The 26221-nt window shown below is 49.8% G+C and overlaps 1 protein-coding gene and 1 pseudogene across 7 annotated transcripts in view; one reads left to right on the plus strand and one right to left on the minus strand.

The window, feature by feature from the left end:
• ASAP1 (ArfGAP with SH3 domain, ankyrin repeat and PH domain 1) overlaps positions 1-25965 on the minus strand; it is a 311752-nt gene extending 285787 nt beyond the window's left edge. For 3 of the 7 annotated variants that reach the window (XM_072949727.1, XM_072949726.1, XM_072949723.1), the window contains exon 1: positions 25553-25683. Coding sequence is in view for 4 of the 7 variants with exons in the window: in XM_072949721.1 (XP_072805822.1) it covers positions 25553-25830 (278 nt within the window). In the remaining 3 variants the exon portion in view is untranslated. Of the gene's footprint in view, positions 1-25552 lie in introns of all 7 variants that reach the window. The other 4 variants (XM_072949722.1, XM_072949719.1, XM_072949721.1 and 1 more) reach the window with 3 other exon arrangements.
• Positions 43-2180, plus strand: LOC102544145 (small ribosomal subunit protein uS10-like; annotated as a pseudogene).
• Positions 25966-26221: the final 256 nt, after the last annotated feature.

Genomic DNA, 26221 nt, shown 5'->3' on the forward strand with positions numbered 1-26221 from the left:
CTGAGGCCTCCCACCCCAAGACGTGGTTTTGGTTCTGGGGATATGGGGATCGTTCACCTCTGTTTCCACTTCCTCATCTGCACAAGTGAGATAGAAGCTAACCCTCGGGGTGGTTGTGCAATTCCTGGCACATAGGAGGTGCTTACTGCAGAGGAATGTCCACGAGCTGAGGAACCTTGTGCCTGGCTTGTACACCAGAAAACGTTCAGTACTTAGACTATGTCTGTTCTAAAGGGCTGGATACGTGTCTTTTTCAAAAGTTTTAAGTTTGAAAAAACACATAGCATAGAATTTACCACCTTAACCATTTTGAAGTGTAAAGTTCAGCAGCGTTAAGTATATTTACATTGTTGTGACAACAGATCTCCAGAACAATTTCATCCTGCAAAACTAACTCTATACCCACCAATCAACAACTCCCCAGACCCGCTCCCCCAAGCCCTGGGTAACCACCGTTCTACTTTCTGTTTCCATGAATTTGACTACTTTAGATATCTCACGTAATTGGAACCATACAGTGTTTGTCTTTTTGTGACTGGCTTATTTCACTTACCATAACGTCCTCAAGGTTCATCCACACTGTAGCATATGTCAGAATTTCCTTCATTTTTAAGGCTCGCTAATAGTCCATTACATGAACATTCGACATGCTGTTTGTTCATTCATCCTTTGATGGACCATTTGGGTTGCTCCCACCTCTGGGCCATTGTGAATGAAGCTGCCATGAACAGGAATGTGTAAATATCTCTTTGAGATCCCAGTTTTCGTGGATATAGACCCAGAAGTGGATTTGCTGCATCATATGACAGTTTTATTTTTAATTTTTGGAGAACAACCATACTGTTTTCTACAGAGATTACACCACTTTACAATCCCATCAATAGTGCACAAGGGTTCCAATTCTAGAACTGGATACACAATAGAAAAGTAAATGAATGATACATTTGTTGACTGAATAATGGACAGAGCATAATAACACAATAAATATTTAAAAAAAAACTTAAGCCAGCATTTTATTTTATTATTTGGGTTTTTTTCTGTTTGTTTTTGGTGTGTGTCAAGGGAGGTAATTAGATTCATTCAATTTTAGAGGAGGTACTGGGGATTGAACCCAGGACCCCATGCACGCTAGGCATGCGCTATACCAACTTGAGCTATATGCTCCCCCCAACAATAAATACTTTTTGATGGGCTGATACTTTCCCTCGGGTGACTCACAACTTCATTAAGTATGCCGAAGAATAGGAAAAAGAAGCGAAATGTCATACTGATACAAGCTCAGGAACATACTGAAAACCTCCATGTACAAAGGCTAACATTATTCCCATGACCACACTCAATACTGGAAGCTCCTCCAGGACAGGGACCATGACTTATTCTCCTCTAAATCTTTGATCTTGACCCCCAAGATCCTGGCACAGGGGCCTATGTGAAGCAAGCACACAGCAGTATGTGCTGAATGATTGCAGAGATGCAGGTTCAATCAAGGAAGCCTTCCTGGGAGAAGATGGCTTTGAACGAGAAAGGGAACAGTCCGGAAGAGAAAAGGAAGAGCAGGTGTGGCCGTAGAGAGGGGCCTGACTCATCGGTTTTATCTCATTCCTGAAGGCAGAGGCCATTTGTGTCTAAGACTCAACACAGTAATAAAGTCACGTGTCATGATGATGAAACATGCTTCACAGGTGTTCAGTAAATACCTGTTGATCGAATACAGGATCAGAATGAGACTGAATAATTAAACAAACAAAGGAAACATCAGAAAGACTTCTATATGAGTTGTCAAAAGGGAAACTGGGGGTTCCTTTTAAATTACAGGGAACACGGCTTTTAAAGACACCAGAAAGACTCCTGTGGAGCCAGAGGTGGCCACTCACCGTATTAGGATCACCCTAACCAGCCACAACGTGAAGTCTTTGGAGAAGGTAATGTGCTGATCGACCAGAGGAGCAAAAGAGAAGAATCCCAAAGTGAAAGGACAGGTCTGGAAGCCCACCAGCACTCTGAGAGTAACCACCAGGAAAACCCCTTGGGGCGAAGGTTCTAAGACTTGGGATCATTCTCAGATGAGGATCCACAAGCAACCCACTGACTCGCGCAGCCCTTCTGAGGTTGTGAAGCAGATTACTCCCATCAGTATTGAGCCAGGAATCGAGGTTGAAGTCCCCACTGCAAATGCTTAAATCAGCCTTTTTAATAAATTGATACAGCTGTTAAAAATAAATAAGCTACAGGGAACCATTCCTGTGGCCTGAAGCCAGCTTGCCCACTCCACCACCTGCAGTCGAGCAGGAAGCCCCAGAAGAAACCGCCTTTCGGCCCTACTCTGAGGAAGCCTTGTGACCAAGGGACACCAGCACCGGGGCAACCCCAGTCCTCAATTTTCTTTGCACAAGTCCATCTCTGCTTCTTAGAAATTTTACTGCCTGGAACCCCAGAAGGATCAGCCAATGTCTACAAGACTTCTTTTCAAAATGAAGTTTCTCCAGAATCTTTTAAGATCCTTTCCTTCTACTGAGGATTTAAATCCTTTCTATTTCACAGCTGCTTGTCTCCAAAGTGGGGCAGGCGACATGGGTGGGATGCTACGCCGGATGCGGCTGACTCACTGCAGGCCTGAGTCCACGCCCTCCACCACCCATGTCGCCACCACCGGCACCACCGAATTCAGGATGCCCATTCGATTGGAAAACCACACAAACAGGCACAACAGAGTTGCAGGCAGAGCAGCCCCACAGCCCGTCGCTACTCTTTGGGAGAAGACTCTGGGGGAAACCAGAAGACCCAGCACAGTGTATGTTCACTGAATGAACCACCTGAACAAGCACCCTCACGCCAAGGCTTCCGGGCACACTTTCACGTCCCATCAGAGTCCAGGGGCCAAGCAGTCCACACCAGCTAAATGGTGCCGTGGACGCCTGCAAGCCTCTTGCTTTGCCACTCTCTCAAATGTAGGTCACCCTGAGCCTCCTCTTCTGGGGCCTGGTAGGAACCAAACTTCTCATAGCAATCAAGGCTCCTCACCTTCCCCAACTCTGTTTTCCTTAACTGACAAAGAACCACAAGGAACTGAGTCTGAGGCGGGACTGTTCGCACCCCATTCGGCCTCTCCAACCTGCTTTGGAGACAAAACCATCTAATGGAAAGTCCACTGGCTCCTCAAAGCCTCAGGTGCCACATGGTAAAATGAGGTTAACGCCGGGGTCCCACCACTGCTGTGTTTCCTGGGAACCAGGGAGACGGAGCAGAAAGAACATCAAACACTTCTTGCTCAGGCCTCGTGAGCACCCTTCCCCTTGTTACAAACGTGTAAAATCTTGAAGGAGTGTGACTCAAATGGTGTACAATACAGAACCAAAAAGGAGAGAAAAAAAGAGGGGACCCCTTGTTTTTCAGAAACAAAGGCCCCTCTCCAGTCCACACTCACGCCAGGTGCAGGTGCACAGACAGACGAGCAGGCCTGCAACAGGAGGAACACAGGCCGTTCCCTGCGGGCCACTGGCAGGCTGCTGGGCGGTCCCTAGCACCATCGGGGACCTTACAAAGGACTTTGTGTGCTGGGTCAGGATGTTCTAGCGTCAGCCGGTTTCCTCTGTGGAAGCAGCTCTCTTGGCTTGTTCTGATACAAGAGACAGGGTGGAAAGACCAGCTCCCTCACATGGCCCTGGGATTGTTGTGGAAAGGGGTCATCTGAATCACACAAGCCTGGAGGGCCCACGTGGGCAGAAGCCACACCTAGACTGATTTCATGAGGCAGAAAACCCAATACCTAGCAGCTCAAAAAAAAAAAAAAAAAAAGGCAGCGGTGGGGATTATGGGCTGATCAAACTAGGAAGTCCAGGGATGGATATAACTTCGGGCATGGCTAAATGCTGGGGCTCAAAGGATGCGGTCAGGGAGGGGTCACTCTCCAGCTGCTGGCTCCACATTCCTGGAGTGGTGACGGGGGAGTCTTTTGGGCAGGCGTACCCCCAGGGGGCCACTGGCCTTCAGGTTTATGTCCAGTCACAATTCAGCAATCCCTGTGGACGGAAAGCCTCTTTTTCCCAGTGGTTCCCAGAAAAGTCTCAGGGCTGACTCTGACCGTGTGTGCATCCTGGAACTAATCTCCGTGGCCCGGGGCTGGATCACTCCACTGGCTGGGAATTGCTCGTGGATCCATATGGGTATAGAGGTTGGGTCGGGTCCACAGGACCTCCATAGACTAAGGGGAGGTGGGTACTTATCTACACAAGAGTAAGGAAAAGAGAGAGCAAGAAAGAAAGAAGAAAAGGAGGGAGAAGAGAGGAAGGAAAAAGAAGACATGGTATAAGCTACATGTGATTTTTATTATTAAGGGAATAAAGTAGCAACCAACTTCAACTTTAAATAAAGCAAAAAGAATAGCAGTAGACCCAGCTTTGGTCTTTTTTTCTGTAACAGCTTTGATGAGATACAATTCACATACCATACAATTTACTGATTCAAAGTATACAATTCGATGGTTTTAATATAATTCAGAGTTGTGCCACCATCACAGCAGTCGATTTTAGAGCGTCTTCACGCCCCCAAAAGAAACCCCATACCCACCAGCAGCTACTCCCCAGGGCCCCCATCCACCTCTACCCACTCCTGGCAAAAGAACAGTGTAACTCTGTTTCTTTGTCAATTCTGTTGTTAATTTGTCAATTTGGAGATTTGTCAATTCTGGAGATTTCATATATAAACAGAATCATACAATAGACAGGTTTTTAAAATGCTGTCTTGTGTGGCAAAATCTACTAAAAGACCCCATTTCCTAAACTCCGGGTTGAACTCAGGCCTTTGGTTCCAGTGGAGCCAGGCCTAACCCCCTGGAATCGTTATTGAGGTCACAGACCAGGGGAGGGATGACAGGCGCTGACTTGAGGAGGCCTGGGAGGTTGGTGCGGGCTGGAGAGGACACGCTGCCGGGTGACTCAGCAGCGAGGACATAAAACCCTCCGGGAGGCCCTGTCCAGGCTTCTGGTCTCATCCATGGCGTGGTGCGTGGCAGGGTGGAGAAAGCGTGGGCTTCAGCCTATCAGATGGTCCAAGGAATCCCCAGGGAAGGGCACCGTGGGGTTTACCCAGCACCCTTCCTCATCCCGGACTTCCTTGGGGATTCCCCTTCTCCCAGGAAGCATGTGTTCCCGCAGCTCCTGGGCGTGGGCCCAATTGGTTCAGAACCACCCCCGTGATTAGTCCAGAGGGGCTCGTGACCCAACTGGGGTCGAGGAGGCTTGAAGCTGGAGGTTTCTGGGAAATTCTTTCTCGATCTCTTAGAGAAGTTTTGGAAATGGTGTTTTCTCTCTTCCTCTGGATGTTACGGTAAAGATGGGAAGCCACACGGATGCAGCCTGTCCCCCTGCCAGCCTCAGGGAGACACCACTGCAGAAAGAAGGGCAGACTTGGAGAACTACAGGGAAATGGAGCGGGGGTTCCTGGAACAGACACTAATTCTGAGCCACATGCCCCTCGCTGTCTACTCTCCCCTCTTCTGTGAGCCCCAGGTTGACCTCTAGGGACCAAAAATACAAGGGCCCCCTACGCTCAGGCTGCAGGATGGTTTCAGCCAACAGGGAGCCCCGGCAGGAGACAGGAGGGAGGGCAAGGGAGGGTATCTATCCCCCGGCTGCCCTCCTCTGGCCCCCACCCCCACTCCCTCTCTAGGGGTCTCTGTGAACTGGCTGCCACCCTCCACCCAAGTCTCAGCCCTGGTCAGGGCCCGGCCCTCAAACTGGGCACGACACAGGAGCCCTAGGGCATCTGTCCCCGGAGCCCCCTACACCTACCCACACCTTCTTAAAGGTCCCTTTATGTGGTCCACAAGCAGCACAGGAATGAGGCTCAAAGGCATTAGTCATTAGAAAATGCAAATCAAAACCACAATGACATACCACTCCTTGCCCACTAGGTCGGCCATAGTACCAAAAAACATAAAATAACAAGTCTTGGCGAGGAGGTGGAGAGCTGGAACCCACATACATTGCTGGCGGGGGGGAATGTAAAATGGCTCAGCCACTTTGGAAACATTCGGCAGGTCCTCAAAAAGTTAAACACAGAATTACCAGGTGACTGACTCATCAATTCCATCCCTGGGTGTACACCCCAAAGATTTGAAAACAGGCTTTCAAACAAACATTTGTACATGAATGTTCAGAGAAGGGCTATTCACAATAGCCAGAAGGTGGAAACAACCCAAATGTCCATCGATAGGTGAGCAGATAAACAAAATGTGGCCCATCTATACACTGGAATATTGTTCAGCCGTAAAAGGGAAGGAGGTAGTGATAACGTGCTTCAACATGGGTGAACTTCAGAATCATTATGTTAAGGGAAAAAAGCCAGACACAAAGGGTCACATGTTGTATGACTCTACTTATATGAAAATCCAAATTAGCTAAATATAGTAACTTACGGTGAAAAATAAATGAAAATGAATGTATGTATGTTTGTGTATGACTGAAGTATTGTGCTGAACACCAGAAATTGACACAACACTGTAAATGGACTATACTTCAATAAAAACATATAAAAACAAAAACAAAATAGCTAAATCCACAGACAGCACACGGGAGGTCGCCAGGGGCTCAGAGGCAACGAGGGGGGGCAGGTGGGAGTCACCGTTCAATGGGTGCAGCGTTTCCTTTTGGGGTGAAGAGGCAGTGGTTAAACAACACTGAATGTACTCAATGCCACTGAATTGTGTGCTTCAAAATAGTTAATGGTCAATTTGACCTCAATTTTAAAAAACTCCTTTATGAAATTCTTTAATTATCTCAGTTCAAGGCTACTTTGTGCGTCTTCTGGGGACAATGACTGACCATCACCACCCCCGCCCCCACTGTGCAGTTACATGAATCAGTACACTTCCTCACAGCTTCATTTAAGCCACTTTTGATCTATGCAGCAGGAAGTTTCCTAACTGACATACCCATTCAACCACCTCCCAGCTGTGTGACCTTAGGCAACTGTATAAACTTCTCTGAGTCTCAGTTGCCTCATCTGTCAAATAGAGCTAATAATACCAACTTCACTGGGCTGGTTTAGGACTCTTGCACACTAACTTAGGAGAATGTATAAAATGTACCTAGAACATTAGGTGGCGCTCAGAGAGTGATGTCATTCATTCCTCTTAACACCAAATTATGGCTCTCCCTCGGGGCAGCAATCTTAGAATTGGGATCAGGCTCAAATGAGGAACACAGGGTGCAGCTGGCGGGCAGGCAGGCTCGGTCACCAGCTTCCTAGAGCCGGATCTCAGCCCTGCCCCTTACTGTGCACAGAGGGCATAATGAATAGAATCACAGTGTCTCGAGATGGGAGGGACCTTAGATCTCTCTAGACCAGGGGTTGGAAACTATGATCTGTGGTCACAAATCCCACCTTTCAGGCATCTAGCTTCTTCAGGCCAAACATTCCCCATTGTTTCAACCGAGCATCACAGGACAGAGTTTTGACGCCCACTGGCCAAGTGCGGCAGAGTGCTGGGTGTTCCTCAGAACCCTGCCTCTCCTCTTCCCAAGCACACAGCTGAGCTCCATTCTCCAGACTCCCTCGTGGTCAGGCACAGCCATGGGGCAGAGCTCCAGCCAAGGAAGGAGGCTAGAAATGTTGTTTGCTGGGTCTCAAGCCAACGCTTTTAAGAAGTGGGCTTGCCTCCTCCGTGTTACTTACCCCTCCCGCCAGTGGACGTAATGACAAAGCCCCCGGGGGCAGCAGGGCCACAAAGGTGGAGAAGCCTACATCTCTGAGTCACCACGTGGAAGACAAACACCCACGGAACTAGAAATACCCATTGTGGACTTCCACAAGTGGGGAAAAAAAAAACACCTCTTGTATCTGAGCCATTAAACCTCGTGGGGACCACAGGCACACCTCAGTATACTGTGCCTCACTTTATTGTGCTTTGCAGATTTTGTGTATTTTACAAATTGAGGTTTGTGGCAACCCTGTGTCACCTAAGTCTACGGGTGCCATTTTTCCAACAGCATTTTCTCACTTTGTGTCTCTGTGTCAATATGTTGGTAATTCTCATAGTATTTTGAACTTTTTCATTATTATGATATTTGTTATGGCGATCTGCAATCGGTGACCTCTGGTTTTACTATGGCAAAAGATTATGACTCAGCGGAGGCTCAGATGATGGTTAGCATTTTTAGCAGTATTTTTTAATTAAGGTACGTACATGAGTTTTTTCTAGACACAATGCTATTGCACACTTAATAGACTACAGGATAGTGTAAACATCACTTATACGTGCTGAGAAACCACACACATTGTGTGACTCACCTAACTGTGACAGTCACTTTATTGTGCTGGTCTAGAATGGAATCCACATCTCCGAGGTATGCCTGTATCTGTCACTGTGGCGATTAACGCTATTGCTAGTACACCATCCTACTCCTTTTAGTGTGAAACGCCCTAAATTGAATTCTGCAAGGTTTCAGTAATTCCAAAAAAAAAAAAAAAAATCTCCAACTACTCTGTGCCAGGCCCTGTGCTAAATTCCATGGGTTCCAAATAAAATAACAGCGTAACAGTATCTGCTCTCAGGAAGCCACAAAATAGTCAGGGGGACAGATGCCTTGACAAAAGCTGGTGCAAGGTACAGTGAGGGCACCACAAGGAGGTGGTCAATTCTGCCAGGAATCAGGCTGGTCAGGAACGGACTCCCGGAAGGGGAGATGCTCAAGTTCAGGGTATTAAGTCACAGGCATCCAAGGCAGAGGGGCCAACCTGAGCAAAGGTGGGGCCTGAAACAGGGAGGGAAGTGTGAGGGGCATGGATGAGTCTAGAATAGGGAGGAGGGGGAGGAGGAAAGAAGGAGAGGGAGGGGAGGGGAAGGACAGGGAAGTGCAAAAGATGAAGCAGAAGAGAAACATGGCTCCAGACCCTCACAGCCGGCCTAGCGAGTGTTCGGGATCGGATGACTGAATGATTACACAGAAAAACTGATACGCTCTAAACAAGCACTTTCCAGACGAGGACTGGTTTTCTAATTTGAGGTGAGAATGTCCTGCTGGTTTATCATGTAGTGACCAGCTCAGCCTCCTTTGCACTTTGGCTTTTAGAAATAAAATGCATGAATAAAATCACTTAAAAAAAAACAAAACAAAAACATTGCCCCTCTCTGGACCTCAGTTTTCCTATCTGTATGAGAGGGTTGGTTAATGATATCAAAGTAAAAAAGAAAAGAATTATGATTTTATGATAACTGTGCGGCTGGAGATCCACCTGTATTTAAGTATCGCTGAGTTTTAGGTGTCACACACTGTGTCATTAAGACTCAGAGGGTCATGAAAACGAACATATGTATGACTGAAACGTGCTGCACACCAGAAATTGACACAACATTGAAACTGACTATACTTCAATAATAAAACTTAAATAAATAAGCATGATCATTTAAAAAAATAAACTAAAAAGTTCGTATTTGAAAAAAATAAACTAAAAAGTTCTTATTTGAAAAAAATCAGACTGTCATAAACTAGAGAGTGGCATAAATATGGACGGGGGAAGGGGGCAACTGCTAATGCGTACGCATGGGGCTCTTTTGGGGGTGATGAAAATGTTCTAAAATTGGCTGTAGTCAGGTTTGCATAACCCCGTGAATTCCTAAAAACCACACTGAATTCTCCACTTTAAATGGGATTGTATAGTATGCGAATTATACCTCAATAAAGCTGTTACCAAAATACAATTTTAAAAAATTAATAAAAAGGAAATCGTGAAAGGCCTTGAGGTTAAAAAAATATGAACGCCTGCAAGTGAGCTGGGAAATGAGAGGTTCGTTACGTTCTCACACGGGACTGCCCGTGCTCCAGTCTGTCCAGCCAAAGCCCAGCCAAAGCCCAGCCAAAGAGCTTCTGGCTACACCGTCCCAGTCAGCCTGGGTCTCCCAGCCCCGGAAGATGCTGGTCCATCGAAAGTCAGACACCCCAGCCCCCTGACACTGTTACCCACATGCCTGGGCCGTGTAGACAAGCCCCGGAGATCACTGCACTGCCCGAGGGCCCTGCAGTGTGCTGGCTCAAACAGCAGCCCTCTCCACCTCTCCCTGGATGTCTGCTTTTCCCTCCCAAAGGCCAGAGGGCCACCCTGGAGGCTCGGAGCCTTTGAACAGTTTAATTCCCCTGGGAGGGGAACTGACAGTGGCTGTCACACCTTGCTCTGAGCCCGTGACAAAAGGGACCAGGGGCCTTCACTCCCCAACAAGGAGCACTTCCTCAGCACCTGGCCTGCCCCGAGCTTCGTGCCACACCTATGACACTGGACAAAACAGTGCTGGCCTTAGGAGCTCAGAGACCAGCAGGGAGAAGGGACAATGCGAGGTCAGTGGGACACATGTTTTGATAAGGGTAAGCCCAGGGGGATACTGGGAGCACCCGAGATGGCTCCAAATCCCATCTTAGGGACCAGGGAATGACAGGCTCATCGTCCACATAATGAACATGATAAATGGCCACCACTCACACCGGGCACTAAGCTGGTGCTAGGGACACCTCGAGAGAGACGGGGCAGCCCTGTCCTCAACGAGCTCACAGTCCAGTGGACTTGATGGACAGCACCTCCAAAGTCCTCCCAACCTCCCTGGGGTGAACGAGGTGGAAGCAGCAGGGCGTGGTGATGGTTTGAATGAGCTGAGCCAGGGAGCGGAAACCCTAAAATCCAGAAGCCAAGCATCCCATCGCTCCTCCCACTCTGGTCCAAGCCACCTTGCCCTTCTGCCTGCACGACTGCAACAGCCTCCCAAGCACCTCCCTGCCCTTCAACCCATTCTCCACCCAGCAGAAAGCAGGATCCTGGTGGAAAAGTGAGCCAAGATCAGATCACTCCTCTCCTCAGAACTCTCCAAGAGCTTCCCTTCTTACTCATAGTAAAAACAAAAGTCCTCACAGTGCCCAGCAATGACAGGCATGACCCGCACACGCACCACCACCTTTTCCCCTCACCAGACTCCGCCACCACTCATGCCCCTCCAGCCACCCTGGCCTCCTGGAGGCTCCTCGAACACATAACCCGCACAGCTACCCCAGGGCTTTTGCACTGGCTCTTCCCTCTGTCTAGGATATGCTTTACCCTAAAGTGCCACATGCTCACTCCTTCAGCTCCTTTGGGTCTTTGCTCAAATGTCACCTTTCCGAGGAGAGCCTCCATGAGCACCCCATTTGAAAGTGCACACCCCCTGGCACTCCCCAGCCTCCTTTCTGGTGAACTTTTCTCCATTGAGCGCTTGTCACATCTTACAGCCGTACAGGAAATGTCTGTTTGTTGTCTGTCTCCCTGGTTGAATGTAAGCTCCATGAGGACGGGGATTTTTCTCCATTGTCCACTGCTGTTGCCCTGCCCTCCACCCCAATAACGCTGGTACACGGTGGAAACGCAAATAAATACAAGTGGAATAAACACCCAGGTCTGCGGCCAGAGGGGCCGAGAGTCACACTGCACAGGAGTGGGTGGGGAGGCGGCACTTCAGCTGAAGGGGTCCTGGGGAAAACAGCTTGGCTGCTCTGCGCCCAGGGCTATTTTTAAGCCTCCCATGACTAAGCCTTACCTGCTTTTCTGCGACATGTTGAGTAATTGGAGAGCAATGAGGACCTCAGAGTTCCTCCTGCCGATAAGAGTTATCAAGGCCTCCCAGGAGCCCTGGCACGGGTCTCATCCCCTCCTCCCAGGACCCATAGTGATGGCATATTTGCTCCATGAAGTGCAGGCCTTTCCAGATGCCAACTCTCTTTCTGCCTGAGAACTGGGTTTTACAAGCCTCATGCAGCCCTTTTCCAGAGTCCCGTGTGCAAACGAGGTTACGTGTAGAAGAAACGAATTTTATTCAGGGCCTCTCAGGAGCTACACCCTTGTCCTACGAGATTTTACTCTCCACCCTGCAGTGGGTGCCAGCAGTGTGAGTGGAAAGGTGGGGAAACTGAGGCTCAGGGAAAATGAGTCACCCAAGGGTCTCAAGTAAGGGACAGAGCTGGGTTCCCCTCCAGGATTCTGACCCAGGACTATCTCATGCTCAAGTTTACGTTCTACCCATCTCTACACCACCAAAGGACTTGGGCTGTTTCTTTTTCCATCCTTTAAACTTGGTGTTTATTCTCCCTGGTTTGACTTTCTTCTCAGTGCACTGCCCAGGGAGGCCAACACACAGGGCAGAGATGAGGGAGGTGTAGCTGAGCCCCAGTGGGGGAAGATGTTTCTAAAGCACAGAGCCACACCTTCCTGCTGCAGGATTAAGGCTTTCCAACACTGTCCCTCTCACTCCTCCAGACTCAGGGTGCTCCTGAATCACCATCATCGCCATCATCACCATCACCACCACCACCATCATCCTCATCACCATCACCACCATCACCACCATCATTGCCATCACCACCATTATCACCATCACCACCATCACCACCATCACCATTACCACCATCATCCTCATCACCATCACCAACATCATCACCAACATCATCACCATCACCACCATCATCACCATCACCATTGTTTACTAGGGCAGCCATAACAAAGGACCAACACCTAGGTGGCTTAAAACAACAGAAATTTATTCTCTCATGGTTTTGGAGGCTCCAAGACTTAACTCAGGGTGTCAGCAGGGCCATGCTCTCCCTGATGTCTCTAGGGAGAATCTTTCCTGGCCTCTTCCCAGACCGTGGTGGTTGCCAGCAATCCTTGGCTTATAGACATATCATTCCAATCACATGGCTGCCTTCACATTGTCTTCTCTCTGTGCACATCTGTCTTTGTCTCCAAATTTTCCCTTTTTACAAGGACCCCAGTCACATTGGATTAGGGCCCACCCTAATGACCTTTTTGTAACTTAACACTGTAGATACCATATTTTTAAATAAGGTCATATTCTGAAGTACGAGGGGTTAGGACTTCAACACACCTCCACTGGAGGACACAACCAACCTCTACCAATCACCCTGGTCAGGACAGCTGACATCCCTCTTCTGTGACCACATGCCAGGCACGCTCGCACTGTTCTCCATGTACCACTAGAGTTCTCGCCACAACCCTGTAAGACAGAAGTCTCACTCTCTCCACTTGACAAGCAGCAAAACTGAGGCTCAGAGAGGCTCGGAACTCACCCCAGGTCAGCCACTAAAGGGCTATGTTAGGACTCAACCTAAATCCAGGATTCAAACTCTCAGCCAATCGTCTACACCACAGAAGCTTCGTTTCTGATGATTTGACTACCCTCTGCATACTTCCTGTTTCAGCCCCAACATGATTCCCATCTGCAAATGCTCAGCGCTGTTACTGCCTTCAAATGGAAAGTTTAAAATATCATCGCTGAGCCCAACTTACCCCAACCTACTCCCAACTTGTTCCAGGATGGGAACACCCCACACATACACATGTTTTGTACATTAAGATTCCTTCAGAAAAACGCATGTATCCTTCACTGACTAATTTCTGCGGCCCTGCTTATGCAAACTCTAGAATTTGCAGTTGTCTATTACAGCTGAGTGGAGGGACCCCCACCTTTCTCAGGATGGTACATCCTGGACCCCAGCCACCTGCCCGGGTAGGTGGCTCCTGACTGCCCAGGAAGGCGGGGGGTGGGGGGGGAATGGGAAGAGGTTGGGTGGGGCATCAGGAAGACCAGCTCCAGCTCTGACTTCCCTTTCCTCCTCCACGTGTGTGCCCCGGAGCTGCAGGCCCCACTCATTCTGGTCCTTAAAGAACAGCTTGAAAGAGTTTCTCAAATTTACCAAAAAAGAGACCATCCAATTCTCAGATACAAGAGAACAAAGGAATAATTCATTCAGCAAACATGCATTAAGCATCTGGTCTACCGTGGGGTGGGCACTAAGGACTCACTGAGATGAGCAAGAATGCAAGGGAGAGAGAAAACCTGTGTGTGCGCGCGTGTGTATGTGCGTGCGTGTAGGGTTGTGCAGGTGTGTGGTAGGGGTGTGGGTGTGAATTCCAGGCAAGCATTTTAACGTACTTTCTCACACCCATCAGTCAGTAAGACAGTGCCTCCCCACTTCACAGGTAGAGAAGCGTAGGTTCAGCAAATTAAGTGACTTGTCCATGGGCACACAGCAAGGAAACTGAGAGCCAGGGCTGACCCCCAGCTCTGAGCAGCTGAAAAGGCCAGGCTGCTTTCTTCCTCGTCTTACTGCCCGGACAATGGAGCAGGGGACTGAAGCCTGCTCAGCAGAAGGGTGACCCCAGTCTGAGGTTGTAAGGACACTCCCCTGGCAGCAGCCTGGAGGATGGAGTGTGAGGAGGGCAGCAAGTCAGGAGAGGGCTAGATGGCTTTGGGGAGATCCTGAGGAAACCTGGCTTGAGGCAGGAACTGTGGGGCTGCACAGAAAAGGCTGGACTGGAGATGCTGGGGCAGGCTTCTGTGGGGCTGGTTTGATTTGGAGGAGGAGCAAGAAAGAAAGGCAGTAAGCCTTGAAAGAAAATGAAAAGAAATGAGCCCCAGGCAGTAAGAAAGCCTTCCCTCTTCTCAAGGCTCAGACCTTCAAGGATACCAGGAAAACCACATCGCAGCTCCACTTCCCGTTCTACTTTCACAGGAACAGAAGATCTGAAGCTGTGGGAGGAGAGAAGAAAGCAACAGACTTCATTCTTCTCCACCCATCACTACTGAAGCCCGGCACTGAGCCTCTAGGGCTGCAAAGAACAGTAGCACCGAAGCCTGAAGAAGCTGCGGTCTTGAGAGACACAAACATGACTCAGCCGTGTAAACAAGCCAGAAAAGTCATTGCCCTCAATGGCTCTCCCTCCTCTCCCTCCTCCCCCTCCTCTCCCTCCTCCCCCTCCTCTCCCGCTTCAGTCCTCGAGCTGGCCAAACCTCCTGCCTATCTCCCCTCTCCATCTCCTGGGCCACTGGCTCCCAGCTCCTACAAGAGCATCCTGAATGGCTTCCCTGCTTCCAGTCCTGGTCCTCACCCACCGAGTCCACGCAGTCCCAGGTACCCAGAACTATCTTCCTGAAGGGCAAGTGTCACATCACTCCCTGCTGTAAGCCTTCAGTGGCTCCTCAACGGCCTCAAAATAAAGTCCAAGCTCCGGGATGTGGCTCCCGCCTTCCTCTCCGGACTCCGTGCATCCCATCTCAAACATCAGGCTCACTGATGTTGAGTCACTCGGTTCCCAGCACTAACCACACTATTTGCACCACCCACGTCCTTGCCAAGGTGGCTCCCTACGCTTGGAATTTCCTCCTCTTCCCTTCGCTCTTTTTCCGGCTAATTCCTATTCATTATTTAAGATTCAGCTCAAGGATTACACCCCATAGCAAGTCTTCTCTGACCCTCCCTGCAGGGTGGGGTCAGGTATCGCTTCATAAGCACCTGGGGATACCTTCTGCTCCCCTGGGAACACACAAACCACGCTGGCTCACAACTGGCTGTAAGGTCTGCCCCAGTCCACCAAGGATGATACAGTGTATAACACCACAGCTGGCACACAGAGGCACTCGATAAAGAACGAGAGGCAACCAATGTTATGGGTAATTAGAGAATAAAATAATGAATTACAACAGGAAGGATCAGGAAAGGCTTCACGGAGAAGGTGCATCTGAGCCATTCCTTACAGAGTAAGCTGGGTCATTGGTAGGTGGAGAGGGTAGGGAAAGGGCAATTCAGGTGGAAAAAACAGCGAGACTGCAAAGCTATAAACATGTACAATTTGGTGGTAACGTCAAACAGGGTGATGAGCTTGGCACAGGGTGACTGAGGGAGGGTGCAGTGGACCCAGAATCACCAAGATGTCATGTCAGGTGGCCATCCTATTGTGTATTAAGATGTTAAGATGTTTTGCAGGCTACAAGTACCAGGAAGCCAACTCAAAACAGGTAGGATGTTCAGTGTCTGGTTCCTTTCATCTTTCTGCTCAGACACTCAACATGTTCCCCCTAAGCAAGGCCCCCTCATAGGCCCAAGATGGCTGCCACAGTACTGACCATCACATGCCAACACTGCTACTACGTCCCAGAGCAGGAGAGGCTATTTCTTTCTAAATGTCTCCTTTTAAAATGGAGAAAAATCTTTCCCCATCCTCCCAGCAAATTTCCCTTCATATTTTATAGCCACTGTGTCACATGTCCATGTCTAAACCAATCCCTGCCAAGGGGAACAGGACCAGAGTGATTCACCCTGAGGCTGGGACCGACCTTCCTTAAAGCCTCTGGAAGGTGGACTTCTGAAGATCAATGTTCTGTCAGCAAGGCTGAAGCGGAAAAGGTGCTGGATAAGGAACCAACAGTGTCTGCTACACCTCACCACTGGCCTCCAAAGTATACCTTTAAACAGAGTGCAATCTGCAAATATCCCACATCTCCACCCTTCGGCGGTTCTATTTTAGGTCTGAGGAAGTAACTGTCCTAGGAGAGGAAACTCGCTAAAGGCTATTACGGGAAGGTCTATAAACAACACCGCAGTTTGCTTTTCTAGATCAGGAGTTGGGGGGGCTGGGTATAGGAAATGGCAGAGATGACTACATTCCAGAGAGAAACCCCAAATGCCGTGGTATTTTAACCAAGAGTTTGCCATTCTCCTTGAACAGATGTTTTCCTTAGACCGCCAAAAACATAAGCACCACACTCCTACCACAAAGACTGATCTGGCTACCCTCAGCCTTGGGTACCTTTTCCCACTCTCTCCACTTACTGAAATCCTGCCCATTCTAGAAGAGCAAATTCATAGAGCATCTCATCCCCAGAGCTTTCTCCGACCACCCCCACTGGACTCTCCCCAACCCCGCACACTCACGGCTATTCTTGTGTAATTTTCCTATCGATGGTTATCAGTTCAAAATTATGTTCCACATCTTTCTCTTCTAATCAGATGTAACATATTCTAGCCCACGGACCTTGAGTTTTCATCTTTGTCTCCTGGGTGCCCAGCACAGAACAGGAATCACAGGAAAAGTCTGTGCAGTGAAGACTCTTTAAATTGAATTAGTTCTTTCTTTTTCCCTCCCCTTACCAATCATGCAAATGAGAACTCCTACCCCGTTTGGAACCCACTCACTTTTGTTTAGAGACAATGATGTGCCCCTCACTCAGCCACTTTCTGTACAAATTGCTTTCTTTAACACCTTAAAAACAACAACAACAACAACAACCTGCAAGCTTTTTTAAATCTACAGAAGAGGAAACTGAAGCTCCAAAAGACTAAGAGAAAGGCTACAGGCAGGATCTTCCAGGGCTACTTGAGGAATTAGGGCAGGGAATCCAAAGTCAAGTCTTCAGAGGCAACACTACATCGTGGTCAGGAGAGTGGGCACTGAACAGAGACCACCTTGCTTAAAATCTTGCCACCTATGAGGTATATAACCTCGGGCAAGTTAGTCTCTGACTGTCTCAGTTTCCTCCTGTGTAAAATGGGGAGAAAAACAGCGCCTTTGTGGTAGGATTATTATAAGATTAAATGACTTTATGGAGGAAAACTGTTCACAATTGTGCTTCACATGTATTAATACATAGTAAACATTAGCTATCATTGATTCCAAGTCCAATGGTTTTCCCGCTGCATCGTGACAAACGCTTACACCCACCAAATCAGCTCAGCCACGGAACAGAGATCTGGCCAAAGGACGGACCCCAGAGAGACCATGCGTTCTGCGGTCCAGAGGGGCAGTCTCAGAGAAGAGCGGATCAAAGATCCCTAAGGCAATGCAAAATACAAACTCCGTCCCACAAGGGCTCCCAGCTGCAGCTCAGCCCTCGTTTGTGAGGTCCTGGGGGAACTTCCAGGGGAAAGAACATCACATGAGACAGGAGGTACTCAGACCCCCGGAGCCAAACTACTGCCCACACGCCAAAGAACCACCTATTAGTTTGCACAAGCTTTGAGGAACTGACACACTTGCAGCTCTTCCCTGGAAAACCCAGCGCCCACAGTGGTGGAGGCGAGGCGGAGGGTGCCTCCAGAACAAGGTGCCCCTGGAGGATAGGCGGTCCTTTGGCCCTGAGGACAAGAAAGACCCCTTACCCTCGTAAGCTCTCACCTCCCACGTTCATGATCTCACTGTAAGCTGATGGGGGCAAGGGGGTCCAGGACGGAGTTATGACTCCTTGACACGTGTGAGGAAGGAAGGTTCTGAGAGGACAAGTGAGTGCTTGCAAAGGTCACATGACTAGTCAACCTGCATCTCAATTCAGCACTCTTTTCCATTCTTACTCTGCCTTCTGCATCGGTGTTTGTCTTTCACAATGCATATAATTCCATTCTTTTCTCCTTTCTCCCTAAACACTTAGGTCTTCCCCGCTCTGGGAGTTACAAAGATGAACAAGGCATTTTAAGGCCCAGCTCATACTCGGCCCCCCACCCCAGCTCTGCAGGGTGAACACACATAAGGGGGGTGCTCTGTCAGTGCCTGCTGCCCTGAATCGAATCTTATTGCTACTGTTCTCATAAGCATTCAGGTTTTTCTTGAAATGGCAATTTTTACATTTTTGTAAATGTTCTTTCTTTCCCGAGTCTGAACAAGACTGAATGTATTCGCTGGCTGGTTTCCTCTTGGTGCCTGCAGAACCGCAGGAGGGCTGAGACCTCTCTGCGAAGCCGGGACCCCACGGGAATCCCGCCTCCTCTGGAAGTGGGCCTGGACTCTTCCTCCCTCCAGCACAGAGAGACGGAAGAAAGCTGTGTCTGCCGCGGGGTCTGGGTAGGGGAGAAAAAGCCTTCGGTGCAGAGTTGGAAGTCCTCGGTATGGAGGCAGAGCCCAAACATACACAACCGGACTGGGGTTAAAAGTCTCGGCCCAGTAGCTCCCACAAGGAACACGTCCAGGACCCAGGAAACCCTTAGAGCCTCGGCTGAGCAAAAGTTCGCTCCGTAAAGCCACTCTGGCCACCCAGGAGCGGTGGGCTGTGAACCACAACAACCCCCCAAATCAGAAAACACAGGAAATGGGAGAATCGGCTCCTCCGAAATGGACAAAACGGGGCAATCTGAAAGAGAATGTCCGTGTGTTTCAAACGAAGACATCAGATAAGAATAAGAAACTCTGATGAGAGAATAAGACCCCAGGATTAAAAGCCAGGATGATTTGAAAGAGAACCAAAGAGAATTTCTAGAAGTAAAATGTAGCATCATTAGAAATAAAAACTCAACAAACATGGCAACACAGTCAAGCACCAGAAGCCAACGCACTTGGCTGAGCCTCCCTGCCCAGCGCCTGCCACTGCCTTGTACTGGTCCCAAGGGGACCAGAGGAGGAGGACCCCAGAGCCCTCACCGCCCTCCCCCCGCAAGATGCTCGGTCTGAAGGGGAGGCAATCACTGGAGCAAACACAGTCTCACCCAGGACAGCTGTAAGAATGCTCCCATTTCTGGAGTCCTTGTGCAGGATATTGCCCTAAATTATTTCAGGTCAGTACAGAACGTGTGAAGACAGGCGGGAAGGTGGGGTCGGCAGCAGACCCAAGACCCTTCCGGCTCCTTCTGGGCCATATTCCAATGGGATAGTGGAGTTGTTCTTTCTTTTTATTTTTCCTTCAATGCAAAAATCTTTTTATTTGGACATTTTAAGAATAAGAATATTACAAGGAACATGTCACCTTTACCCACGTTCATCTATTGTTAATATTTTACTCCATTTGCTTTTTCCTTCTGTTCTCACTCACATGTGATTTTTACGTATTCAGAAAATACACATAATTATTTTCTGAACCATTCGAGGGCAAGCTGTATATACCATGGTCTTTTATTGGAGCATTCCTTCTACTCGATTTCTACTCGAAAGGATAATTATTTCAACACAAAACTACAACAAAATAGGCATCCTGCATCCTGATAATGGTATCATGACACAGAATCGTCACACAGGCCGAGTTTTATAAAGGAAGAAGCCTTGCGGGAAAACTCATGATTAGCCCTGATGAGGGAAAGACAAGCCATGCCCCGAAACCACGAGCAGGCGCCGTCTTGAGTCTCTCCTTCCTGTTCTGCTCAGGCTGATGGGACGATGGGCGCCGCCTTGGTTCTCCAGAAGCCCTGCCACATCTGGGGGAAGCGCCGACCCGCACGCTTCTTTATCCCAAGTCTAACCAGACTCCACCTGGGCTCCCTCCGTTGGAAAAAGACACTGCTTGCTCACTTTTCTGTTTTTCTAACTCTGTGCACTTTTGCATTTCCTGACTTGGAGCGGTAGAGGAAGAGGAAACGCCAAAAATATTACAAGACCAGCTAGTCGGTGGCATTTCCAAGGGATGGGGACCAAAGGGGTTGGCAGGGGAAGCTCAGGCAGCAGGGGGCCTCGGGCTCTCTGCAGCCCAGCACGGCACGCAGGCGGCCAGCAGCGCTGATGGGGCCCCCCAAGTGCTGAAGGTCTCGGGACGCTGTCTGTTTCTGGCGGGTATCTGGGACAGGAGCCCATTTTCTCCAAATAATAGAGGATGTTCGAAATCTGGTCTTAATCACCCTCTCGCAGTGACAAGGCTACACATTACATCGTGGTGTGTTTCCTTTACTTTCAGAAGATGTGGTCGCCTGCCACACACCACAAAGAGGACAGGACCCTCGGGTTATTTTTTCCCCTCATGATTCAGATGGATTTGTTGTGATCAAACCACATGCTCTCTCTTGATCTCTCTCGTGGCCAATGGTCTGCTATAGGAACAGGACTGGCTGGGGCTGGGGACACTAGCTGTGGCTCAGGAATAAGGTTTTAGTTGTACAAAAGGCACATGTGTTGGGATTCACGCTGTGCTGGGAAATCAACCAGAGCCAACTTTTAAAGAGAGGACCAACCCCTCGGTCTCGACCCCTTCCTGGGAGTGGATACAGGGTAGGTGGGCTAGGGGAAGGTATTCATGGGTTGGTGAATTTAATTTATTCATGAGGTGGGGTGAGAAAAGTTAGGGTCCCTAGGTTGAAAGTGAACAGTCTGGCCTACAGTCCGAAGGATGCACAGCGCAACAAATCCTCAACTCCAACTCCTCATGCAAAGTTGGGCGTAGAGAAGAGCTTGCATGAAGGAATGAATAAAGCTCAGTGAGGGAGTGAGTATCTGGGAGGACAGTGAGGCTACAAGTAGAGACTGACTCCCACCCCTGGACCACTACCTCTGGGAGGATTTCTGTGGTCTTCCCTCCCCCAGCTGGGCTCGGGGCCGCTCCCCAGAGCCACCAAAACATTCTCCCCTACCAGCCTGCAAAGACGTCCACGTCCCAGTTCCCAGGAACTGTGACTGTGCCAGGCTACATGGGTTACACGGCAATGGGGAACTAAGGCTGAAGATGGAATTAAGGTTACTAATCAGTTGACCTGAAAATAGGGAGGTCATTCCAGACTATACAGGTGGCCTGATGTAATCCAAAGGGTCCTTAAAAAGTGGAAAAGAGGGAAGAACCAGAGAGATGGCAGCATGAGGACTAAGACCAACATTGCTGGCTTTGAAGATGGAGGAAAAGGTCACGAGCCAAAGAATGCAGAATTCTGGAAGCTGGACAAGGCAAGGGAACACTGCTGTCCCCTAGAACCTTCAGAAGGAACAGAGTCCTGCCCACACCCTGATGTTAGCTCAGTGACACTTATTTGAGACTTCTGACCTCTAGCACTCTCTGTAAGAGAGTAAGTTTGGGTTGTATAAGCCATGAAGTTTGTGGTCATCTGTTACAGCTGCAAGAGGAAACTAATACACCATTTGTCACTAGGATGATCCTCAGATAAGTTTTATTTAGATGCCTATCTATCACTCCCTAGTAATAATAATAATCATAGCAGCTAGCATTTGCTGAGCACTTACCACATGGCAGGGCTGCACCAGATTTTTCATACACGTAAGATACTATAAAAAGGTTAACTTAATTGAACACTATGATGAAGACAGTATACACTGGGATCTCAGAGTGGAAGTTGGAGCTACAGGCATCTTCAAGGAGATAAAGACACAGGTATATTTAACGAGATGAGCAGGAAGTAGCCTGGGAGAGGGGAAGGGCGTTCCAGGCAAGAGGAAAAATATAGCAGACCCTCAGAGAGACGAACGGCAGGACATGTCCTGGCAAGCATTTTGATGGCTTGGCTTCAGGGTGATAATTTCCGCGTTCATGCTCCTAGTCCTTAAGACTCCTCTGAGGTCCTGAGTCACGTGCTGTCGTGTCTGCTTGAAATCTCCACCTGGATGCCTCGTAGACATCTCAAGCTTAGCACTGCCAATGTGGAACTGGACTCTTTAGGCACACATTCCCTCTTTAGTCTCCCCTGTCTACCCAAACAACACCCAGCTGTTCAACCCAAGAGTCATCCTTGAGTCCTTCCCCCTGCCCCACTCTCATTTAATCCAGCACCAAATTGCATCAAAGCCACCAGGTTACACTCACCTCTGTCCACCTTCACTGCTTCCACCTTGGTCTAAGCCACCCTCATCTTTCCTGGATTACTGCAGTGGCCTCCTAACTGGTCTCCCTGCTTCCACTCTTTACCCTCTGTGATCAACTCTTTCTAAAAAAGCAGTAAATTTGGGATTAGCAGATACAAACTACTATATATAAAATAGATAAACAAGGTCCTACTGTATAGCACTGGGAATTACATTCAATATCCTGTAATAAACCACAATGGAAAAGAATATGAAAAAGAACATACATATATACATATATATCTATGTATAACTGAATCCCTTTGTTGTAGCCCAGAAACTAACACAACATTGTAAGTCAACTTTATTTTAATTAAAAAAAAATTTAAAGCACTAAAAAGTAATCTCCTAAAAAATGTCAATCCAATTCTACCCTTGAGTCTACACGCATCAAAGTTTCCCATTGTACCTGGAGGGGGGACTGTCCCCAGGATGGTGAGATCTGCCCCTGCCTCCCTCTAAAACCTCACCCTATGCCATTCTCCCCATTGCCCCCTTACACTCTGCCCCTACCCCGACCTCCCTCACTCCCAGGAACCAATCAAGCTCTTTCGTGCTTAGAGGATTTTGCACATTCTGACCCCTCTGCCTGGAACACCCTCTCTGCCTGGCCAGTTCCTTCTCAACCCTTCAGTGTCCGGGAGCCTTTCTCTGGCCAAACGAGGTCCACCCCAACTCCCACCCCACTTCATGTTGGTCGTCATTTTGTTCCCTTGTGTGTTTCCTTGACGACAAGAAACACAACCTTTCATTTGTCTAAAGTTACTTGCCTCTTTGTTTTTGCCTAGCCCCTCCAGTGGAATGCAAGCCCCATGAGGAGGGGGCCGGGTTTGTCTTGCATCATCATTTTCATCTGTACTTGCTTGGGGAATTACCTAATTAAAAGAGAAAGTGCGAGACTGACACTGAAAGACGAGACTGGAAATAGAAGGCCTTGAATCCAGGCCCTATTTATCTTTGCCTGACTGGCACCTCCCACAGGGGAGCCACTCAGCAAACGTGTACCAGAGAAATGAAAGAATGACTCAAATTCCAGATGCATCTGAAAAGTGCTGTCCCTTCTAGGCAAGGTTCCCAAAGGAGCTCCCTCTCCTCCTTGGGACTTCTTAGGAGGGAACATGTCTAGGGCATACAGCAAGTGCTCAATAAATGCTAGCTGTCATTGTCACTACTGCTTATGTGGGGATCATTCATGTATCTCATAGAAAAGACTTGTTCTCCAGCCCATGCCAGATAGAGTAGCTGGGAGAGAAGTGGGAAGAAGAAACGCAGGAGAGAAAATGAGAATGGGGCAGCCGGATTCAGTCAAATACCACTGAAACCTCAGAGGGAAAATGCAGGGACAATGCTGTTCCAGGTAATACAGATTCCCTTCCTTCCTCTAGACTTCAGCCACCTGCGTGCAGCATGGAGATGCCTGCCGGGACGTGGGTCCTCAGGAGGGGCAAGGGAGGCCCCCATTTGAATGCACACATTCATTCTGGGGCCTGCAAGGCTTCGACTGATTCTGAAAAATCTTGTTCACTGTGGCTGGTGAGGAGTGGGGAGGTAGAGAGAATTTCAGTTTCCTTCACCAAATGGCAAGCTTTCGAAAAAGTCCTCTCTCTCCAACATTATCACATACTAAATATGAAAAGCTAGCCATCGGAGCTCTCATCAGAAGAAAAATAGATGGGCTGCCTGGCTCACCAGATACAGGAGGGTTGGAAATCAAGTCTAGAGAACATCACACGGTACATTATGTGCTAAGATACTACCCCTTTTTGGACCCTAGAGTTTCTATTTTTTACGAAAGAATGGGATAGAAAAAAGTAATTCCCTATATAGTAAGCCACCCATTTTATATTTCAAATCCATTTGGTGGCTGAACAGTAAAGGTTAAGGAATTTTTTTTAACACTATCGCCAAATATGCAGCTTGAGATAACTGCATATCTCGAAAATAGCAGCAATAACAGATAAGACAGTACAAGAGAAGGCACTAAAACCATGAAGGTTATGATGCCAAGAAGTCATATTTCCAAATGTTTCGTGGCTGACAAACCATAAACTGACATTAATGAATGGAGCACTGGACTGGGAGTCTGGAGGCTGGCCACGTGACTTTGTATAAGTCACATGATCTCTCCCGGCCTCATCTTTATCACTAAAAGGGGCTGAAACAACTGTTCCGGAAGATCTTTTTTCTTTCTAAACTGTTAAGATATGATGCTTCCTGCATCTTCTCGCTTTAAGGTGACCCTCCAATTACAAAGCGGAAAGGCCTTGGGCTGAAGTTTGATGGAGACATAAAACTGGCCAAAATACTGAATTACGTTTTAAAATCACCAAACATTACTCAGCCATCCATGCCCTGTCATCCCAGAATCAGTTACGCCAAGACAACCTGACCGAGTCTAGCCAGGGATGGGGGAGCGCGGGGAGGGGGGGACTAGTTCTTGTTCCTTCTGATAAGTGCAGGTACAGCTGGGGTCACGCTGACGACGGTCTGAGATTGGCTCTGCATTCCCCTGCGCTGGTGGAAAAATAAATTATTAAAGGAAACCGCTTTAGGAATGCCCGAGAAGAACTCTCGGGATGTATGAAACCGCAGAATACCAGACGCCAGCGAGTTTCTTTTTTCTTTGAAACTTCATGTCGCTCTCAGAAAAAGCAGCAGGTCCCAAAATGGTACAAGTAGAAGAACACACGCCACTTCCCAGTCTTCCCGTGCACAAACCCCTAGCCCCGAGTGGGAATATCTTCCTTTAGTTTCGCTCGCTTTCAGCAAGTGGTCTGGGGCCTGCCTGCAGCGCCGAGTCCCCGCCGGGGCAGGGGGCCGCGAGGGCCGGGCTGGCCGTTCCAGGATCGGCGGGGAACTTTCCTCGGCCGCGCCAGAGAGACAATGCCGCGGCCAGCGCCCGCGCCTCCAGCCCGGGGGGCGCCGCATCGCCGGGGCCGCGGCCCCGCGCCCGGAGGGCGCACGAACCCCCGGGTTGGATCCACCCGCCCCACCCCCGCGCCTCGGGGGCGCAGATCCCCCCGGCCCCGCGGAGCCAGCGGCCCCGGCACCCTCTCTGCGCACCCGGCACCCCGCCGCGAACAGAGCCGGGACCCGCCCAGCGCCCCAGGCCGGCGCCTCTCCGCGTGGGGCCCGGGCAGAGGGCACCGACGATCCGGGGCGACCCCGAGCGGCCCCGCCGAGCCCGTCCGGGCGCTCCGCAACTCACCGGGACCGGGCGGGCCGCTGGGCATTATTCCATCGCGGGCTCGGCGCCGGCTCCCCGGAGGCGGCCCAGATGCCGGCGCCCCTGCTCCCCTCGGCCAGCGGATCGCGGCTCCCGGAGCGGAAAGCAGGCGGCGGCCGGAGCAGCCGGCGGACGGGAGGCGAGGGCCGGGGGCTGCCCGAGTGCAGAGTGCCCGCCCGCGGCGGCGGCGGCGGCGGCGGCGGCGGCGGCGGGGCGAGGCGCGGGAGCCGAGCGCGGCGCAGGAAGGGGCGGGCGACCATGTGCCGAGGGGAGGAGGCCGCAGCGACGCGCGCGGCTCGGACGATCCCGCTCCGCGGCGGAGGGCGCGGGTTTCAGGAAATCCAAACACTTCGACAGGAAATCGGAATCCTGACTAAGCATTCCGCGCCCGGCGGCCGCCCCGCGCCGGGGGCTCCCGCCTCGCTTAACCCTTGGCCCGCCGGCACGCACGCGGAGCGCAGGCCGTCTCTCCCACACCGCGCGGGGGCCGCAGCGGGCCCGACGCCGGGCAGGGCACTGGCAGGGTCTCCGACACCGGACTCCCGCGTGCGAGCCGGGCGGGGGTCTGGCGTCCTCGCTCTTCGGCCCCACGCCCTTCCTCGCCCAGAGTCGGGAGGGGTGGGATTTGTCCCGATAAAACCTTGGCCTTGG

Source organism: Vicugna pacos, chromosome 25, assembly GCF_048564905.1.
Source record: "Vicugna pacos chromosome 25, VicPac4, whole genome shotgun sequence".
NCBI lineage: Eukaryota > Metazoa > Chordata > Mammalia > Artiodactyla > Camelidae > Vicugna > Vicugna pacos.